Raw genomic sequence first — 15814 nt, 5'->3', positions numbered from 1 at the left:
GATCTGCATTTGCCATGGTGCTGCACATGTGATTCTCTATGACATCTGTCATTTGAGGGCTGGAAAATTCAGTTGAGAGCTAACCTAAGCATACTGGCAAACTTGAAAGTTATCAGAAGAGACATGCCTTGAATGTAACTGTTCGGATATAGCTAAATCATGTGGGTTTAGTTCCGCTTTACATTTTTTTGACTGTGCTTGTCCTGCTATAAATTAAAATGACTCCACAGTACTGGGATCCTCCTTGGATCCAGTTGTAATGGCCAGTGTGCCAAGACCGCTCTTCATGTCAATCTCCAATCAGTCGTGTTGCCTTCCCTCTTATCAATATCATCCCACTTGCACTGTAATGATGGCAAGATCCACAGCTACATCAACAGGATGGAACTTGCCCGCCCAAATTCCAGCAGTGGAGAGTGGAGGATGGTTTTTATGGGACCATGGAGTAAAGTGAGTATTACCATACTGACTTTGCTTGCTTCCTACCTCTGTGACTGTGACTTAGAGTAAGTACAAGTAAGAAAATATAAATCTGCTGATCAGCTACAAAAACTGCTTGTTAATGGCTGTCATTAGCCCTTTGAGGTCCATTAGTGATTATCTGACAAAGACGTGTTGTCTAAACACTGCTGTTTGGAAAAAAATCTGTCACCCTCTGCCCCTTACAGTCAAGCTGCAGACTGCTATAGCACACCTACGCATAATGAAGTGTAGACGTTCCCCCTTTTGGGATCCTGCTTTTTAGATACAACAGGAATCTTAAGTTAACTATTAGTTAAATCATTAACGTTATATATATATATATATATATATATATATATATTTAATTGTGTCCCCATGTTTTTTTAAACTTAAATTACATCAAAAACTAAAACTTTTTTTTTTAGCTTATGGATAAAGTGGTGAGGGTTTTTGACACCTGTCAGGTTTTTATGTAGACAAACATACACCATGAACACTATGTATACAGTGCCTTGAAAAAGTATTCACACCCCTTTAAATGTTCCACATTTTGTCATGTTACAACCAAAAACATAAATGTATTTTATCGGGATTTTATGTGTTAGACCAACACAATTTGGCACATAATTGTGAAGTGGAAGGCAAATGATTACATTTTTATTCAGCCCCCTTTACTCTGATACCCCTAACTAAACTCTAGTGGAACCAATTGCCTTCAGAAGTCACCTAATTAGTAAATAGAGTCCACCTGTGTGTAATTTAATCTCAGTATAAATGTAGCTGTTCTGTGAAGCCCTCAGAGGTTTGTTAGAGAACATTAGCAAACAAACAGCATCATGAAGGCAAAGGAACACACCAGACAGGTCAGGGATAAAGTTGTGGAGATATTTAAAGCAGGGTTAGGTTATAAAAAATATTCCAAGCTTTGAACATCTCACAGAGCACTGTTCAATCCATGATCTGAAAATGGAAAGAGTATGGCACAACGGCAAACCTATCAAGACATGGCCATCCACCTAAACTGACAGGCCGGGAAAGGAGATCATTAATCAGAGAAGCATCCAAGAGGCCCATGGTAACTCTGGAGGAGCTGCAGAGATCCACAGCTCAGGTGGGAGAATCTGTCCACAGGACAACTATTAGTCGTGCACTCCACAAATCTGGCCTTTTTGGTTGAGTGGCAAGGAGAAAGCCATTGTTGAAAGAAAGCCATAAGAAGTCCTATTTGCAGTTTGTGAGCAGCCATGTGGGGGACACAGCAAGCATGTGGAAGAAGGTGGTCAGGTGAGACCAAAATTAAACTCTTTGGCCTAAAAGCAAAAACGCTATGTGTGGCAGAAAACTAACACTGCACATCACCTTGAACACACCATCCCCACCATGGTGGTGATAGCATCGTGTTCTGGGGGTGCTTTTCTTCAGCTGGTATGGGGAAGCTAGTCAGAGTTGATGGGAAGATGAATGGAGCTAAATACAGGGAAATCTTAGAAGAAAACCTGTTAGGGTCTGCAAAAGACTTGAGACTGGGGTGGAGGTTCACCTTCCAGAAGGACAACAACACTAAACATGAAGCCAGAGCTACAATGGAGTGATTTAGATCAATGCATATTCATGTGTTAGAATGGCCCAGTCAAAGTCCAAATGGGAATCTGTGGCAAGACTTGAAAACTGCTGTTCACATACACTCTCCACCCAATTTGACAGAGCTTGAGCTATTTTGAGAAGAAAGAAGAAGAAAGAAGGAAGAAAGAAGAAGAAAGAAGGATGAAGAAAGGAAGAAGGAAGAAGAAGGAAAAAGAAAGAAGAAGGAAGAAAAAGGAAGGAGAAGGAAGAAAGAAGGAAGAAGAAGAAGGAAGAAGGAAGAGGAAGGAAGATGAAGAAGAAGAAGGAGAAGGAAGAAGGAAGAAGAAGGAAAAAGGAAGAAGAAGGAAGAAGAAGGAAGAAGAAGAAAGAAGGAAGAAGAAGAAGAAGGAAGAAGAAGAAAGAAGGAAGAGAAAGGAAGAAGAAGGAAGGAGAAGGAAGAAGAAGGAAGAAGAAGAAAGAAGGAAGAAGAAGGAAGAAGGAAAAAGGAGGAAGAAGGAAGAGGGAAGAAGAAGAAGGAAGGAAGAAGGAGAAAGAAGGAGAAAGAAGCAAGAGGAAAAAGGAGGAAGAAGGAAGAGGGAAGAAGAAAGAAGGAAGAAGAAAAAGGAAGAAGAAGAAGAAGGAAGAAGATGGAAAAAGATGGACAAAGGAGGAAGGAAGAAGGAAGGAAGAAGGAAGAAGGAAGAAAGAAGAAAAAAGGAAGAAGGAAGGAGAAGAAGGAAGAAGAAGAAGGAAGAGGAAGAAGGAAAAAGAAGGAAGAAGAAAAAGGAAGAAGAAGAAGGAAGGAGAAGGAAGAAGAAAAAGGAAGAAGAGGAAGAAGGAAGTAGAAGGAAGAAGAAAAAGGAGGAAGAAGAAGAGGAAGAAGAAGGAAGAAGAAAAAGGAAGAAGAAGAAGGAGGAAGAAGAAAAAGGAAGAAGAAGAAGAAGAAGAAGAAGGAAGAAGATGGAAAAAGATGGAAGAAGGAAGAAGAAGAAGAAAGAAGAAGAAAGAAGGAAGAAGATGGAAAAAGACGGAAGAAGGAAGAAGACAGAAGGAAGAAGAAGGAAGGGGAAGGAAGAAGGAAGGAACAAGGAAGAAAGAAGGAAGAAGAAGAAGAAACAGGTGGTGCACACACCTAGTGCATTATCCAAGGTTTATTCAAAGGTATAAAAGACAAAAACATACTCACAGACGAAGCATGTATAAAAAGCTTTTGCGTTAAAAAGATGGCCACAACGGCAGGCAAGGTGTTCCAACTGTCAGTGCGTTCAAATGGCTGACGTGTTTCACCTTGCCTGCCGTTGTGGCTATCTTCTTAATGCAAAAGCATTTTATACATGCTTCGTCTGTGAGTATGTTTTTGTCTTTTATACCTTTGAATAAACCTTGGATAATGCACTAGGTGTGTGCGCCGCCTGTTTACTCTTTATCTAGTGGCTGATCTCCCCATCTGAGGAGGGCTGCACCCATGAAGCATTTTCTTTTGGTTGCCTCTGTCCTGGTCCCCTTGGCGTCCCTTAGGCTGTCCATTTCCTGAAGCGCTGGAGAGTACATATGATATCCAGGCATGGGTGGAAGGGCTGAAGACATCCCAATGTCCACATCATTCAATCACATAATCACGTATTAAAAAAAAATTTAAAACTCTATGAATGATATAGGCACCAAGCCAGCACCCCCCTATGTTTAGTATACAGAAGAGCAGCATCTAGAAGAGAACAGCACTGACTGTATGTACGTATGTAGCACAGGCTACTATAGTGACTTTCTGCATTCCCAGCAACTCTCTGAATGTGAGACATAAATAGTTTGATGTAACAGAGCTGGACCAATGTAAGTTTAAAAAATGATTATTTCTGGAGTTCAGCTTTAAGGTTCGCTATGTGGTATAAAGGGTTGGTGTAACACTGATAATGGGTCCTGCAGGTTACTGAATCAGTGAATCTATGATGCTATTTGTAGGGAATTTCCTTTAGGATATGGGGTAAAATGTTTTGATCACATGCTTGAAATCCTGTCTGTTTAATCTATGTGCTATAAAATACTTAGAAACGAATGTTGCTGAATTTTGCATGAATATGCCTCTAAGAATATGTTTCTACCTAATTAGGAGAGTAGACTGAGCACATGCTTCCTCCTGGCTGCAGATGATTGATGGTATAAACTTAGACAAGGCTACATCATTGGTCTGAAGTTTAAAAACTATTTTTTAATAACTTGCTTAGTTAAATGTTGTGCAGCAAAGGAGAAGCAAGCTCAGGGATGAACATATACAGATGGCACACAAAAGATAGCAATGGCCTTATTCAATAAACAGTTCATAATTTCAAGTTCAGTAGCCCAGATCAAACAATCAGAATGCTCTGAGTGGAATAAATTCTAATTGGTTGCTGTGTTAATGCACTTGGGAACCATGTGACACTAGTAAGACATGCACAAAAAAACACAACATTGAAAAAAATTGTATAATGTTCTTAAACTTACCATGAGATTGTGAAGTCAGCTAATGTTTCTGTTACAGTGTAAAGGGCAAACACAATCCAGTACATCATCCACCGTACCTAGGAAACAGAGGTAACAAAAATGAAGGTCATACATTTTTATGCCTTTGGAAAAAATACAACTGAAACAAATATATTGTATGTTTAAATAGCACATAAACAGTTATTTAAAAATGGAAGAGCCTTTCAAGCATTTCTTTCTATTTCCCAAGCATGTTAACTCAGTGGTAACTTCATAACTCGTTCTGTCAAACACGCTCTTCCTATCACGAAAATGTCTAAGCATGTTAAACTGGTACTGAAGTGCAATTTTTGCATTTTGTCAAAAGTTAGTAGCTAAACCTTTTTGTCCATCTGTAACCACTCCCCTGGCAAGTGACTTATTCTTACGGCCATATAAATTTCAGTGACTTTTTACTGTCAGTGGAAGGGTAGAGGTGTAGCTGATGTCTAGACTGCAGCTGACTGCTTAACTCTACCTTCTCTATGCTATGGGAAAAGTGAGATAGTAGTACACAGCTGGGGAATATCAGGATCTCCAAGGCAGACTAAAGGTGGATATAAAAATCAGCAAGGAGCGCCGTTCCAGGTGCAAGAATGTCATAAACAGAGCCCAAGAGATGGATGACATATGCAAGATTTATTGAGACCATGCAACTTGATCATAATTAAAAATTTCCACAGAGGAGGCTGCTTACAGACATGGATGTTCCGAACCTGACACCATGACGTCGCTTCCGTGTGCCGCGTGTGTGTCATTTCCGGCCAACAGATCTCATTGTCCGGCATCTCATGGAGGTTGTTGGAACCCATAGAGATTTAGTGATTTCTGGCAGTGGTGACACCTCATTTTTCCCATCTACCTCCTGCTGGCCATGGGATTGTGGGTCCTCCATCGGTGGACACTGTCCAGCACTGTCAGGTTCAGAACATCCATGTCTGTAAGCAGCCTCCTCTCTGGAAGTTCTTAAATATGATCAAGTTGCATGGTCTCAACAAATCTTGCATATGTCATTGATCTTTTGGGCTCTGTTTATGACATTCTTGCACCTGGAACAGCGCTCCTTGCTGATCTTTGTAGTACTTTTCCATTTAGTTCATGTGGTATCAATGAGCTGACTTCCCCGTGGTGTTAAACAATACTATTCCAGGGACATCTGTTTGAGTACTCCGTTTCTCTGTGTGGCCCCATTACTACTGAACCGACTGAAATTTAAGCTGTAGGTGGTCCTGTGGGCACCACTCCACTCCACAATAGTGATGTTAGGAAGATTGTTGGCAGAACAGAGCCTGCACTAAATAACATGAACATGATATTCTAGAAGAATTTAATGCAAAGACTTGTTTCATAACTGTTCATTTGATTTTCGAGTTGCTCTAGTGATAGCCACAAAGAAATGCATGGCTGCAGGGTCTCACTAGGAGACCAGAAGAGAATTAGAACTTCTGGGACATATAGTTCTGCACCGGTGTATGCTAGAAGTGGGTCTACAGCAATCTAGTTCCCCAGTGGCTGTGAGCTGCTACCTGGATACTGAAACTTCCCCACTGTGCACATCTGCTGCCTTGCTACATGTGTTTGACCCTAAGCTGCAACCGGGTGTACAGGTACTGTCCCCTTTGTCTACATCAGATCCAAAAGTATCTTGTGCCTCTCTGACCCTCCACCTGCTGTACAAGCTATTTGGAATTGAGCACAGGTAGATCATGTCTGTTGCATTGTGGGTCAGTATCCAGACCTAAACCTAGTAGCTCTCCCACACTTTGTGTCGGTTTGCCCCATATTGGCATTGTGTCCACAGTAAGTTGTGTTGGCAGAGCAGAGTAGGACTGGCCATAGAGGGATTACTTTGATACAGTTGGCAAGCTTAAACATGTATTGCAAACTAAAAGTGTAAACTAAAAATCAATATTTTTTTTTTCTTTGCAAAATTTGCTGGAAAGGGTATATAGCAGTGTGCAGAGGCATTAATATGTGGCTACACCCCATTAGCACCTGATAGATAAATGAATGTACAAGCTATTGGGATTTGAGCACAGGTATATGTTGTTTGTTGTATTGTAGCTCAATAGCCAGACCTAAACCTAGTAGCTCTCCCCACTTTGTGTCTGTTTGCCCCAAGTTGGCCAGCTTAAACATGTATTTTTATTGCAAAGTTTTCTGCAGAGGGTTCCTTCAGAATTTTCACCTGCTGTTGGACCCCCAGGATCATCAACAGCCACAAGTTTGAGTAGTCCACCTCTCGGCACTGTGATTGCTGATGTGTAATCTATCGACCTGTGAACTACTGCCCCTCACTGTGCCTGCTTTGTTGCCCTGTGATCCTGGACCTAGTACCTGCTGTACCAGATTGCTGCCTGTTGCTCACTGTGCCTGGATTGTTGCCCTGTGACCTTGGACGTAGTCTTTGCTGTACCAGATTGCTGCCTATCCCTCACTTAGCCTGCACTGTTGACCTGTGACTTTGGACTTATTCCTTGCTGTACCAGATTGCTGAACCAGATTGCTGCCTGTCCCTCACTGTGCCTTCATTGTTGTCCTGTGACCCTAGACTTAATCCTTGCCATGCTAGATTGCTGCCTGTCCCCCACAGTAACTGGACTGTTGCCCTGTGATGCTGAATTAAATCCCTGCTGTACCAGATTGCTGCCTGTCCTTCACTGTGCCCTGTGCCTCTGGACTTATCCTTTGCTGTGCCCTATTGTCAACCTGTTATATTGCTGCCTGTCCCTTGCCATTTCTGGATTATTGCCCTTTGGCTTTCCGCTTATCTGACTCTCTGCTTATTGATCCCCTACAATAAAGAACCCGTTGGTCAGTTTGCATCACAACTGCTTTTCTTCCCATATAACTTAATAGAATACCACACAAAGGTCCTGAAATTTGAATTCCTGTGTGTGTAGACAATAGTTGTGGATATGAGGACACCATAGACCTCAGTTTATATATAGTACAGACAATTTAAGCACTTGTGAAGAAATGCTGTAAAGTGATGAAGCTTTCAAAAATAATGGCATGAATAGTTTCCAGATTCACTGTCCAGGTTCTCCTGGAAAGGCACAAAACAGGCAAGGTTGAAGACCAAAAATGTACCTGTTAAGTTGAATGTACTCATGAAATTTTGATTTGATTTTGTTTTTTTTCTGTTTATGCACTTGGTAGGTTTGTTAATTGGTGCATTTAATACTATTCATTTAATGATTTTTTAAAACATCCTGTGCAAATGTAGTCTTGTAGTTCTTTCTGCTACTGTGACAAGCTATGCCAGGTGCCCATTTCAGATCTAAATAATATTCTGCAGACTTCTGCTATATATTACCAGCCAAAAATCACACAACACTGAAGAAAGCCCAGTATATCAGAAAATAGTTCAGACAGAAGACTTGATTACCTCTTCAATTATTTAGAAATCTATTACTAAAACTATTTAAAAGCATACATTTCCCAGAGTTTGCTCTGAGTGATAAAATATTCATGGACCAATAAGCATCCTGAAATCAAATTTGTACGCGTATTTTAATGAATACAAAACAGGTATGAGAAAACACTGTCAAATATCCCAAAACCTATTTATAAACCCAAATGTGTGCATAATATAATACCTGAATAAACAATGATTCGAGTAATAGCAATTATCTTTATTATTGACCATGGTAGCAGATTGAAAGCTAAACTCCATGCAGCTAATAAGTCACTAATTTTGCATTAATGTATCTGATCTCCTGTGGTCTCTAATCAAAACTGAGAAAAGTTGTTGGGTAATAAACTTTAAGTCTTTATTAAAATATTTAGACAAAAACAAGAATAACAATAAGGTATATAATGTGATAATAGTAATGCCAGTATGTTCAGAGAGAGTACATATAGGCAGCATAAAGTCAATCAGTTGTGAGATATTCAGAAAAGATTAAATAAGCAAAGTAACATTAATGAAAGAAAAAGAGGAGTGGTGTAATCCACAGTTATTTATGTTAGCTGTGACAAAAACATATAATGTTGGATACATATAGTAAAGCTAATACAGATAATGGGAAAAAATCTCAGTGGGCCTATGGTGAAAGTGGCTTATAGTAAAACCTTGTAAGGTGCTAAGGGGGAGTTTAATCAGGTTTTAAGTTTAGATGAGGGTAATGCTGCTGTGGTCTGTGATCCAGGAATACCAGCTGGAGTGAAATTTTGGCAGCATAAAGTGAGACTTGGCAAACGTATTCCATAAGGAAGTGTTCTTTAAACGTAACAATGGTCTCTTTGGTATTGGAGGGACAAGGACACTTCCATTTTCTAGCGAGAGCTAGGTGGGCTGCTATAAGGGTGTGAGTAATAAAAGTATGGGATTTAGAAGGCCACGTGTACATTTCCAGGCTCAGTAGAACTGTTTTAGGTGTGGGAGAAAAAGGAACCTGAATTAAAGAGGAGATAAAACTGGCAATGTTGGACCAGAAACCCAAGTAATACTTTTAAAATGTGATGTGCTTTAAAAATCCTTCCAAAGTTCCTGGGGTGAAGAGATATACCAATGGAGCTTTGATATAGGCACCCATTCGTATACAAAATGTCTCAGCATTTTTCGTGTACATATTTTGGGAGAGATGTCTATGGGCAATGACTGGCTGTGGAATAGGTACAAGAATGACAGATTTTTTTGCTTTCATTACACGATGATAACTGTCCGTATCTGAAATGGGTTGCTTTTACAAGGCATCGTCTCGTCTGTTCTGCCTATAGATAATTGTTTACATGCTGGAAAGCAGAATTATCATAGTGTAGGGGTAGGGGCATGACCAGTGCAGACAATAATACTAAATACGCTGCTAAAGATGCCCTCTAATTGTAACAATTATCCATTATAATGGGTTTGCTGACATTTTGTACTCATTCCCTTCATTACCTCTTCAATGGAGCTTACAATCTAGCAAACAAATATATAAATATATAGAAGATACTTGTCATTAGACTGTGCACATTTGATAGGTTTGTATGACAAATGGACAGAAATTAGCTACGATGGATACTCCTGTGATAACACATTCAAGCAAAGGATTGAATTGCCAGGCAGGACATTTAGGATGATGCTCATGGTTCTTAATTGTCATGATGGAGATGAGCACAGTGCCACGTTTCATAGGCATAAACATCTAAGCATGCAGGACTACAAGCATATGAAAAAAAATAACAGGCTCCCAAATTATAAAATGTCTATGATCAGGTATGGACTGTATGTTTTCTGGACCATGTAAAGAACCCTAAGTACAGGAAAGAAATCTATACAACCATAGTAAGGAAATCCAAACTCTTTGCAGATTGCACACTTAGGCCTCATGCACACTGGTGGTTTTGCTATCTTGATGCCTTTTCTTCTGGCAGCGGCGTTTTGGTAGAAAAAACACTGGATGCCTGTAAATGCATGTAACGCGTTTAGGCACAGTTAAGCATGTCAAGCACTTGGATGTTAATTCATTGAATTGGCCATTGAAATTAATTAATGTCTTTGATTACCATGCATTTAGACACATTACAGGCATCAGGAATTTTTTCTCTGCCTCTAAATGCCTCCACACGAATACATAGGCTAACATGCATGGGGCAATTAGAGACAGAAAAAAAAGCAAGACACCCCTAGGAGCAGCGATACAAATATCTAGTGTGCATGATGCCTTAGATGCCTATTTATAAAAAAAAAATAATAGTTTTATATTAATGCAAAGTTTAAAAAAAGTGAAAATTGGATGGATTGGCAAAAAAAAAAATGAAAAAAAAAAAAGTTATGCAAACTCAAGAAAGGTTCCTTCTCCAACTTCCCTTATGGATTACGTCTGATTTAAATAAGTAGGGAACTCTATCTGCAAAATAGATTTCACTGGTTTATTTTCACGTTATGGTAAAAAGGAGTCGAATAATTGCCTGAAGCAGCTATTAAACAGATGAAACTCTCGGAAAAGTTATTTCCCATGAAAAGAATGAAAGAGCAATTTCGACCTTTATTAAGGAACCCTTTACTGTACAGGGAATGAGGCAGAACAGTTTCAGTTATAAACCTAGAAACTGTGTTGTAACTTCATGTCTGCAGAAGTAAAAATGCAAATAGGCAAACCAGAAATTTTTTCATCCTACCTTTTGTTTTTACCTGGATAAAGTAATAAAGCTTTGGGCTTGTAGCTGAGGATTCTACATTCTGTTCCTTCTACAATATGATGTTACCTGTATGCTGTTTGTAAGTGAGTGTAGAACACAAATATTTCCAATATGGGAAGTAAAGGGTAATTGATCAGGCATGGGCAGGTACCTGCTAACTGGAAACATAACTGATTATCAAGTATTGAGTTCTGTGACTACATATGGAACATGGAATCCAACCCATGGTTCCAGTGGAGTGAAGGAACCACTGCCTTTGCTGCCTTCCCAGCTAGAAATTCCTAATGTAAAATAACCCAACTACAGCCAGTTAAAACAAAAACTGTCCAGTAACATTTTAATCTGCAGTTCCATCCCAACACTCTGCATACTCCTCTCTGACCCGGTCTTGTTGTCGGCCCTCTTGATAAATGTCATCAACCTGCTTGAAGTATCTTCCCACATTCCAATACTGAAACCAGAGGACTCAGAGACAACACTGCAGATTAAGGTGAATACAAATATAAGTCGTTGTTACAAACTTCGAGATTTGTTAAAAGCAAGGAAATCTTGAATGGAAATCAGTTTAGCTTTAAAACAAAGTGAACGTCCCTGTGCGGAGTTGGTCAGTCTCCTCTCTGATCTGACACCCACATGGTGTTTTATCAAACTTTATCTTTCATTTTACCTGTTTTCTGAAGCTAATCGTGAAATGCATCAAAATACAGCTGTCCCCCTGGTATCTCTACTATGTAATCAATGTATCAAAATAATGTAATGATCTATGTTCTAAGGCAGAACACAGACGATTCATCTTTTTTCATTCAACCAGCGGGTTGACTCCCACATCCGCACATTCGAGGTGGATGGGGGTAATCCTCCCACTGTGAATTGCATTCTGACAACAGGGAGACTTCCCCACCATGAGAATACACTGATCAGCACTGCCGGAGTCATTAGTCAAGCAGAAATTTTCCAATAGGTTGGTTATACAGAAGTCGACCGTACAACCATCCTGCCTATTCGTGGATCGAAATTCAGGCAGTCCTTGCTGAACAAACCAAATTTCTATGCACATATGGCCGGCTTATTACATTGAATAGAAATATTCTAGAAAGCATTACTGGGAGACAAGGTATGAGGTATAATATATATTTTTTGGAATTTAACAACTGTTATCTGTTTTTTTAAATACATTGTGATGTCAAATGGATTTTGCAGAAGTAATCAATTTGGTTTTGATTTTATCAACAAAAGTTTACAGTGATTATGTGCTATGTACTATATATCTGGCACCTAAAAGGTCCTCTACGGACAATGAATGTGTGTTCTTTGAAACTGCAAATCTGCCATGTCTTGTAGATAGGAAGGTAAATATCTAAAACTATCTGGATGTATAATACAACTGAGAGTGATTAACTAGGAAATTGTCCTCCAGAGGGTCAAACAAGGACAAGATGACCAAAACAATTTCAGCTCTCTGTTCCTTTTCTGGTAATGTGACATAGATGGCAGTACAATCACAGTCTACATGTAAGGCTGACTGTTCATCCAGAAAAGAAAAATAGGGCGCGCTTTTAGTGAGCACATATTTTAAAGAATATCCAAGCCAGAGGACAAAAATATTTATATACATACACATTTTTTTGTGTGTGTTCTTTTTTTGTAGCCACTTTAATGGATTTTATTTACTCTACTTTTGTGAATGGATTAAAGATTCCAATTGGTCGCACTTCCACACCTGGTATCATAAGGCACATCATAAAGCTGTTTAATAAATTGTCTGCATGTCATCCACTGCTTCCAATATGTTTTAGTGCCACCTCCTTTTACCCTGCTACCCTAAATAGAGGCACACAAAATGTTTAAAATATGGCTCTGATCTAAGAGCTCTTAGGAAGGTTTTGATAAATGAATTCTTCAACAGACAGATATACTACATAGGGCAAATGTTGCTAGCCTTTGTCCCATAAACATAACAGTTAAACTGATAAAGAGCATAAATCAGCGCATCTTCACATATGCCAAGTTTAAAAATGAACCCATCTTGGCAGCCATTGAGAAATTAAAGTAAATGGACTGGGAGTACATATGAGTTCATCTTGCAATGAGGATGATGAAAAGACGGCATTCCCAACGATGTGACAAAACCGGCAATTTCAATGCCATAATAATTCAGACAGAAGCACGACATGTTGGTCGATAACGCTTCCTTGAGCTAAGGAATCCTATTTATATTTAAATGCCCTGTCACTCATGTCATGGGTTTCTCGCTAAAGCAGTCACTCTCCAACCTTCTGCTGTGCTGTAGACATCTCTACACTGATTGCCAATGGGTCACGTATAAAATGAATAAACTGCAATGTCAGAAGAAAGTGGGGTTATGCAGTAGAGGTCCACACCAATAGGCACCACTTTCACAACTAAATTAGAAATGTGGTTAGAAAATATAAAATATTATAGTGAATAGAAATTGTGTTCCCACAACAAAAAACATAAAGTACATAAACTCAATGCTGAGCTGCTAGTGTACAGTATACAATTCTAAATCATCAATACAACAGAGTGAAAATATAACATGCACAAATCATAATAATAAAGTGTCCATGAAAGCAAGTCCATGTAAAAAAAGTGATTCAACAGTAAATTTTTCACAACTTTATAAGCTTTTCCACGTGCTCATAAAACCAACACCATCAACAGAAGTGCTGTAAAACATGCAGGTTGTGTCACCTCAGTGCTCACAGAACTCTCACCTTACAGCAGTAAGGTTGCACGTTATAATAACAAGTACGCAAAGGTTCTTCCACTCTCCCGTTCATCAACCATGTCAGAGTTGCTGGACACCCTCTTTCCTTTCAATAAATCCCCAAGCCAAATAAAAAACCGGTCTTTTTACAGGTGATTTGAGGTCAGAGATTCCTATCCTTATACAGAGGAAACGTATATAAAGGTTCAAAACCCCATAAAATATGGTTTGGAATCACTAAATCCAGGCTGCGCTTTCGCATGCGTCACTCCGGTTCAAGTCTACCAAAGGCCATGCCCTTAACAGGGGTGGACTGACAACTCATGGGGCCCCAGGGCAATAAGGGATCATGGGGCCCCTGTGTCCTTGCCCAAATTAAAAAAAGCCTATGAAAAAGGTACCAGGGGCATCTCATAGGGCCCCCTACTGACCCTGGGCCCTCGGGCAGTGCCCGAGTTTCCAAATGGTCAGTCCGACCCTGGCCCTTAACCATTTATAGTCAGTTACCTGAGAAGTAGCGGACTCTCAGCTGTATATAGGCAGCATCCCTATGCATACACTCAGACCTCATGACTGCCCAAGGTTTCTGTGATGTTTCTGTTTCAGTTTGTTTTTCAATTGAGTTGTACAGTTTATAGGTCACAATAAAGGAAAAAAAAGTTCTGAAATGATTTATCTTTGTCTCATTTTTTCATATCACAGAAATCTGACATTTTAACAGGGGTGTGTAGACTTTTTATATCCACTGTAATAAACAGCACATTTTATAGAAGAGAATAACATGAACAGCACATTATATAGAAGCGGATAACAAGAACAGCACATTATTTAGAAGCGGATAACAAGAAAATCACATTATATAGAAGAGAATAACATGAACAGCACAGTATATATGTATAGAAGCGGATAACAAGAACAGCACATTATATAGAAGAGAATAACATGAACAGCACATTATATAGAAGAGGACAGCATGAACAGCACAATGTACAGAAAAGGATAGGAAGAATGGCACATTACACAGAAGAGGATAATATGAACAGCACATTATACAGAAAAGGATAACATGAAGAGCACATTACACAGAAGAAAATACCAAGAACAGCACATTATAATGAAGAGAATAACATGAACTGCATTTCTACAGAACATCATACAGAAAAGGATAATAAGAACAGCACATTGTACAGAAGAGCAAAAGAATCCACTATGATATGGGACTTTGAGGGTGCCTACATGCCATACCGACAAAAGTGAGTAAGACCTCCTGCGCTTTAAATGGAGAGAGCTACAAGGGAGCTGCTGTCACCTGACCTGACTTCACTAGGTAAAAAGTAATGATAGAAACAATGGTGAAGCGCTAGCAATGTAATACAGATATAAATGACATAAAGAGTACATATAAACAGCAAAAAGTAAATGATGCATAAAAGTGAAGTGAACATACAAAGTGATGATCCGATCTGGACATCTATGGTTTTTGCATGTGCATTCATTATGATCTACGGGAGAGATTCCACTATTTAATATTGCATTGGTCACAGTTGCTGTGTCTTTACCCCCTGAGGGGTCACTTATATATTTACTATCAGTCCCCTATGTGGACAGGGGGAGGTTGGTTTGCTTATTGTTTTTCCATTTGGAAAAGGGTTCACGTTTATAATTACAGGTCTACCTGTTCCACTCTTGCAGCACCTCATTAGATCCGATCGGATCATCACTTTGTATGTTCACTTCACGTTTATGCATCATTTACTTTTTTCTGTTTATATGTACTCTTTATGTCATTTATATCTGTATTACATTGCTAGTGCTTCACCATTGTTTCTATCATTACATGCCATACCAATGTTAAGAGGGAAAGTCTTCTTTCCATATAGACTGCTGAAATCTATTTTGGAGTGCAATCAGAGAGTGGTTTGGGGCTTGGCTCCATCCCACCAGTACACACTTCTCAATACAGGGTCATTGGGTGTGTACTTCCTGAGAACTGCACTGTGTAATGTATTTTCTCTCTGCTGCATAACTAGTCAAATTTAAACTTTTACAATGTGTGCTTCCAAATACATTATTTTACAAAGAACTCAGAGAACTAAAAGAAGAGAGCTGGTTATCCCTTCTATACCTGTAGGTGAGAGGACTGAGGAGGCAGGGGGAGGATGCTTAGACTGGGCTTTAATCCCAACATTGGTCACAATTAAATACCCTTGCAGTTCCCCTTCACTCTGCACTGTAAGGGTTAAATGCATGTTACGTTTAGGGATGATGGAATAAGAAGAAATACTTATTCTATTTTGCATACCAGCAGGGTTCCCCCAGCATTGTGTTTGGATCGCCAAAGCCTCTTCTTTAAGGTACTCCCCGCCACGGTCACCCCTTCCACATACATTGCACTGTACATGATGATGCTGAAGGACTTCCCTTAGAGTA

General features: G+C 39.5%; 1 protein-coding gene across 1 annotated transcript in view; it reads right to left on the bottom strand.

The window, feature by feature from the left end:
- REEP3 (receptor accessory protein 3) overlaps positions 1 to 15814 on the bottom strand; it is a 165004-nt gene that overhangs the window by 47229 nt on the left and 101961 nt on the right. The window contains exon 3 of the mRNA XM_089683214.1: positions 4507 to 4583. Coding sequence (XP_089539340.1) covers positions 4507 to 4583 — 77 coding nt within the window. The remainder of the gene's footprint in view (positions 1 to 4506; positions 4584 to 15814) is intronic.

This window comes from Staurois parvus, unplaced genomic scaffold (assembly GCF_062004578.1).
Source record: "Staurois parvus isolate SC_StPar_1 unplaced genomic scaffold, SC_StPar_1.0 ptg000303l, whole genome shotgun sequence".
Taxonomy (NCBI): Eukaryota; Metazoa; Chordata; class Amphibia; order Anura; family Ranidae; genus Staurois; species Staurois parvus.
This window is presented reverse-complemented; position numbering and strand designations above follow the sequence as displayed.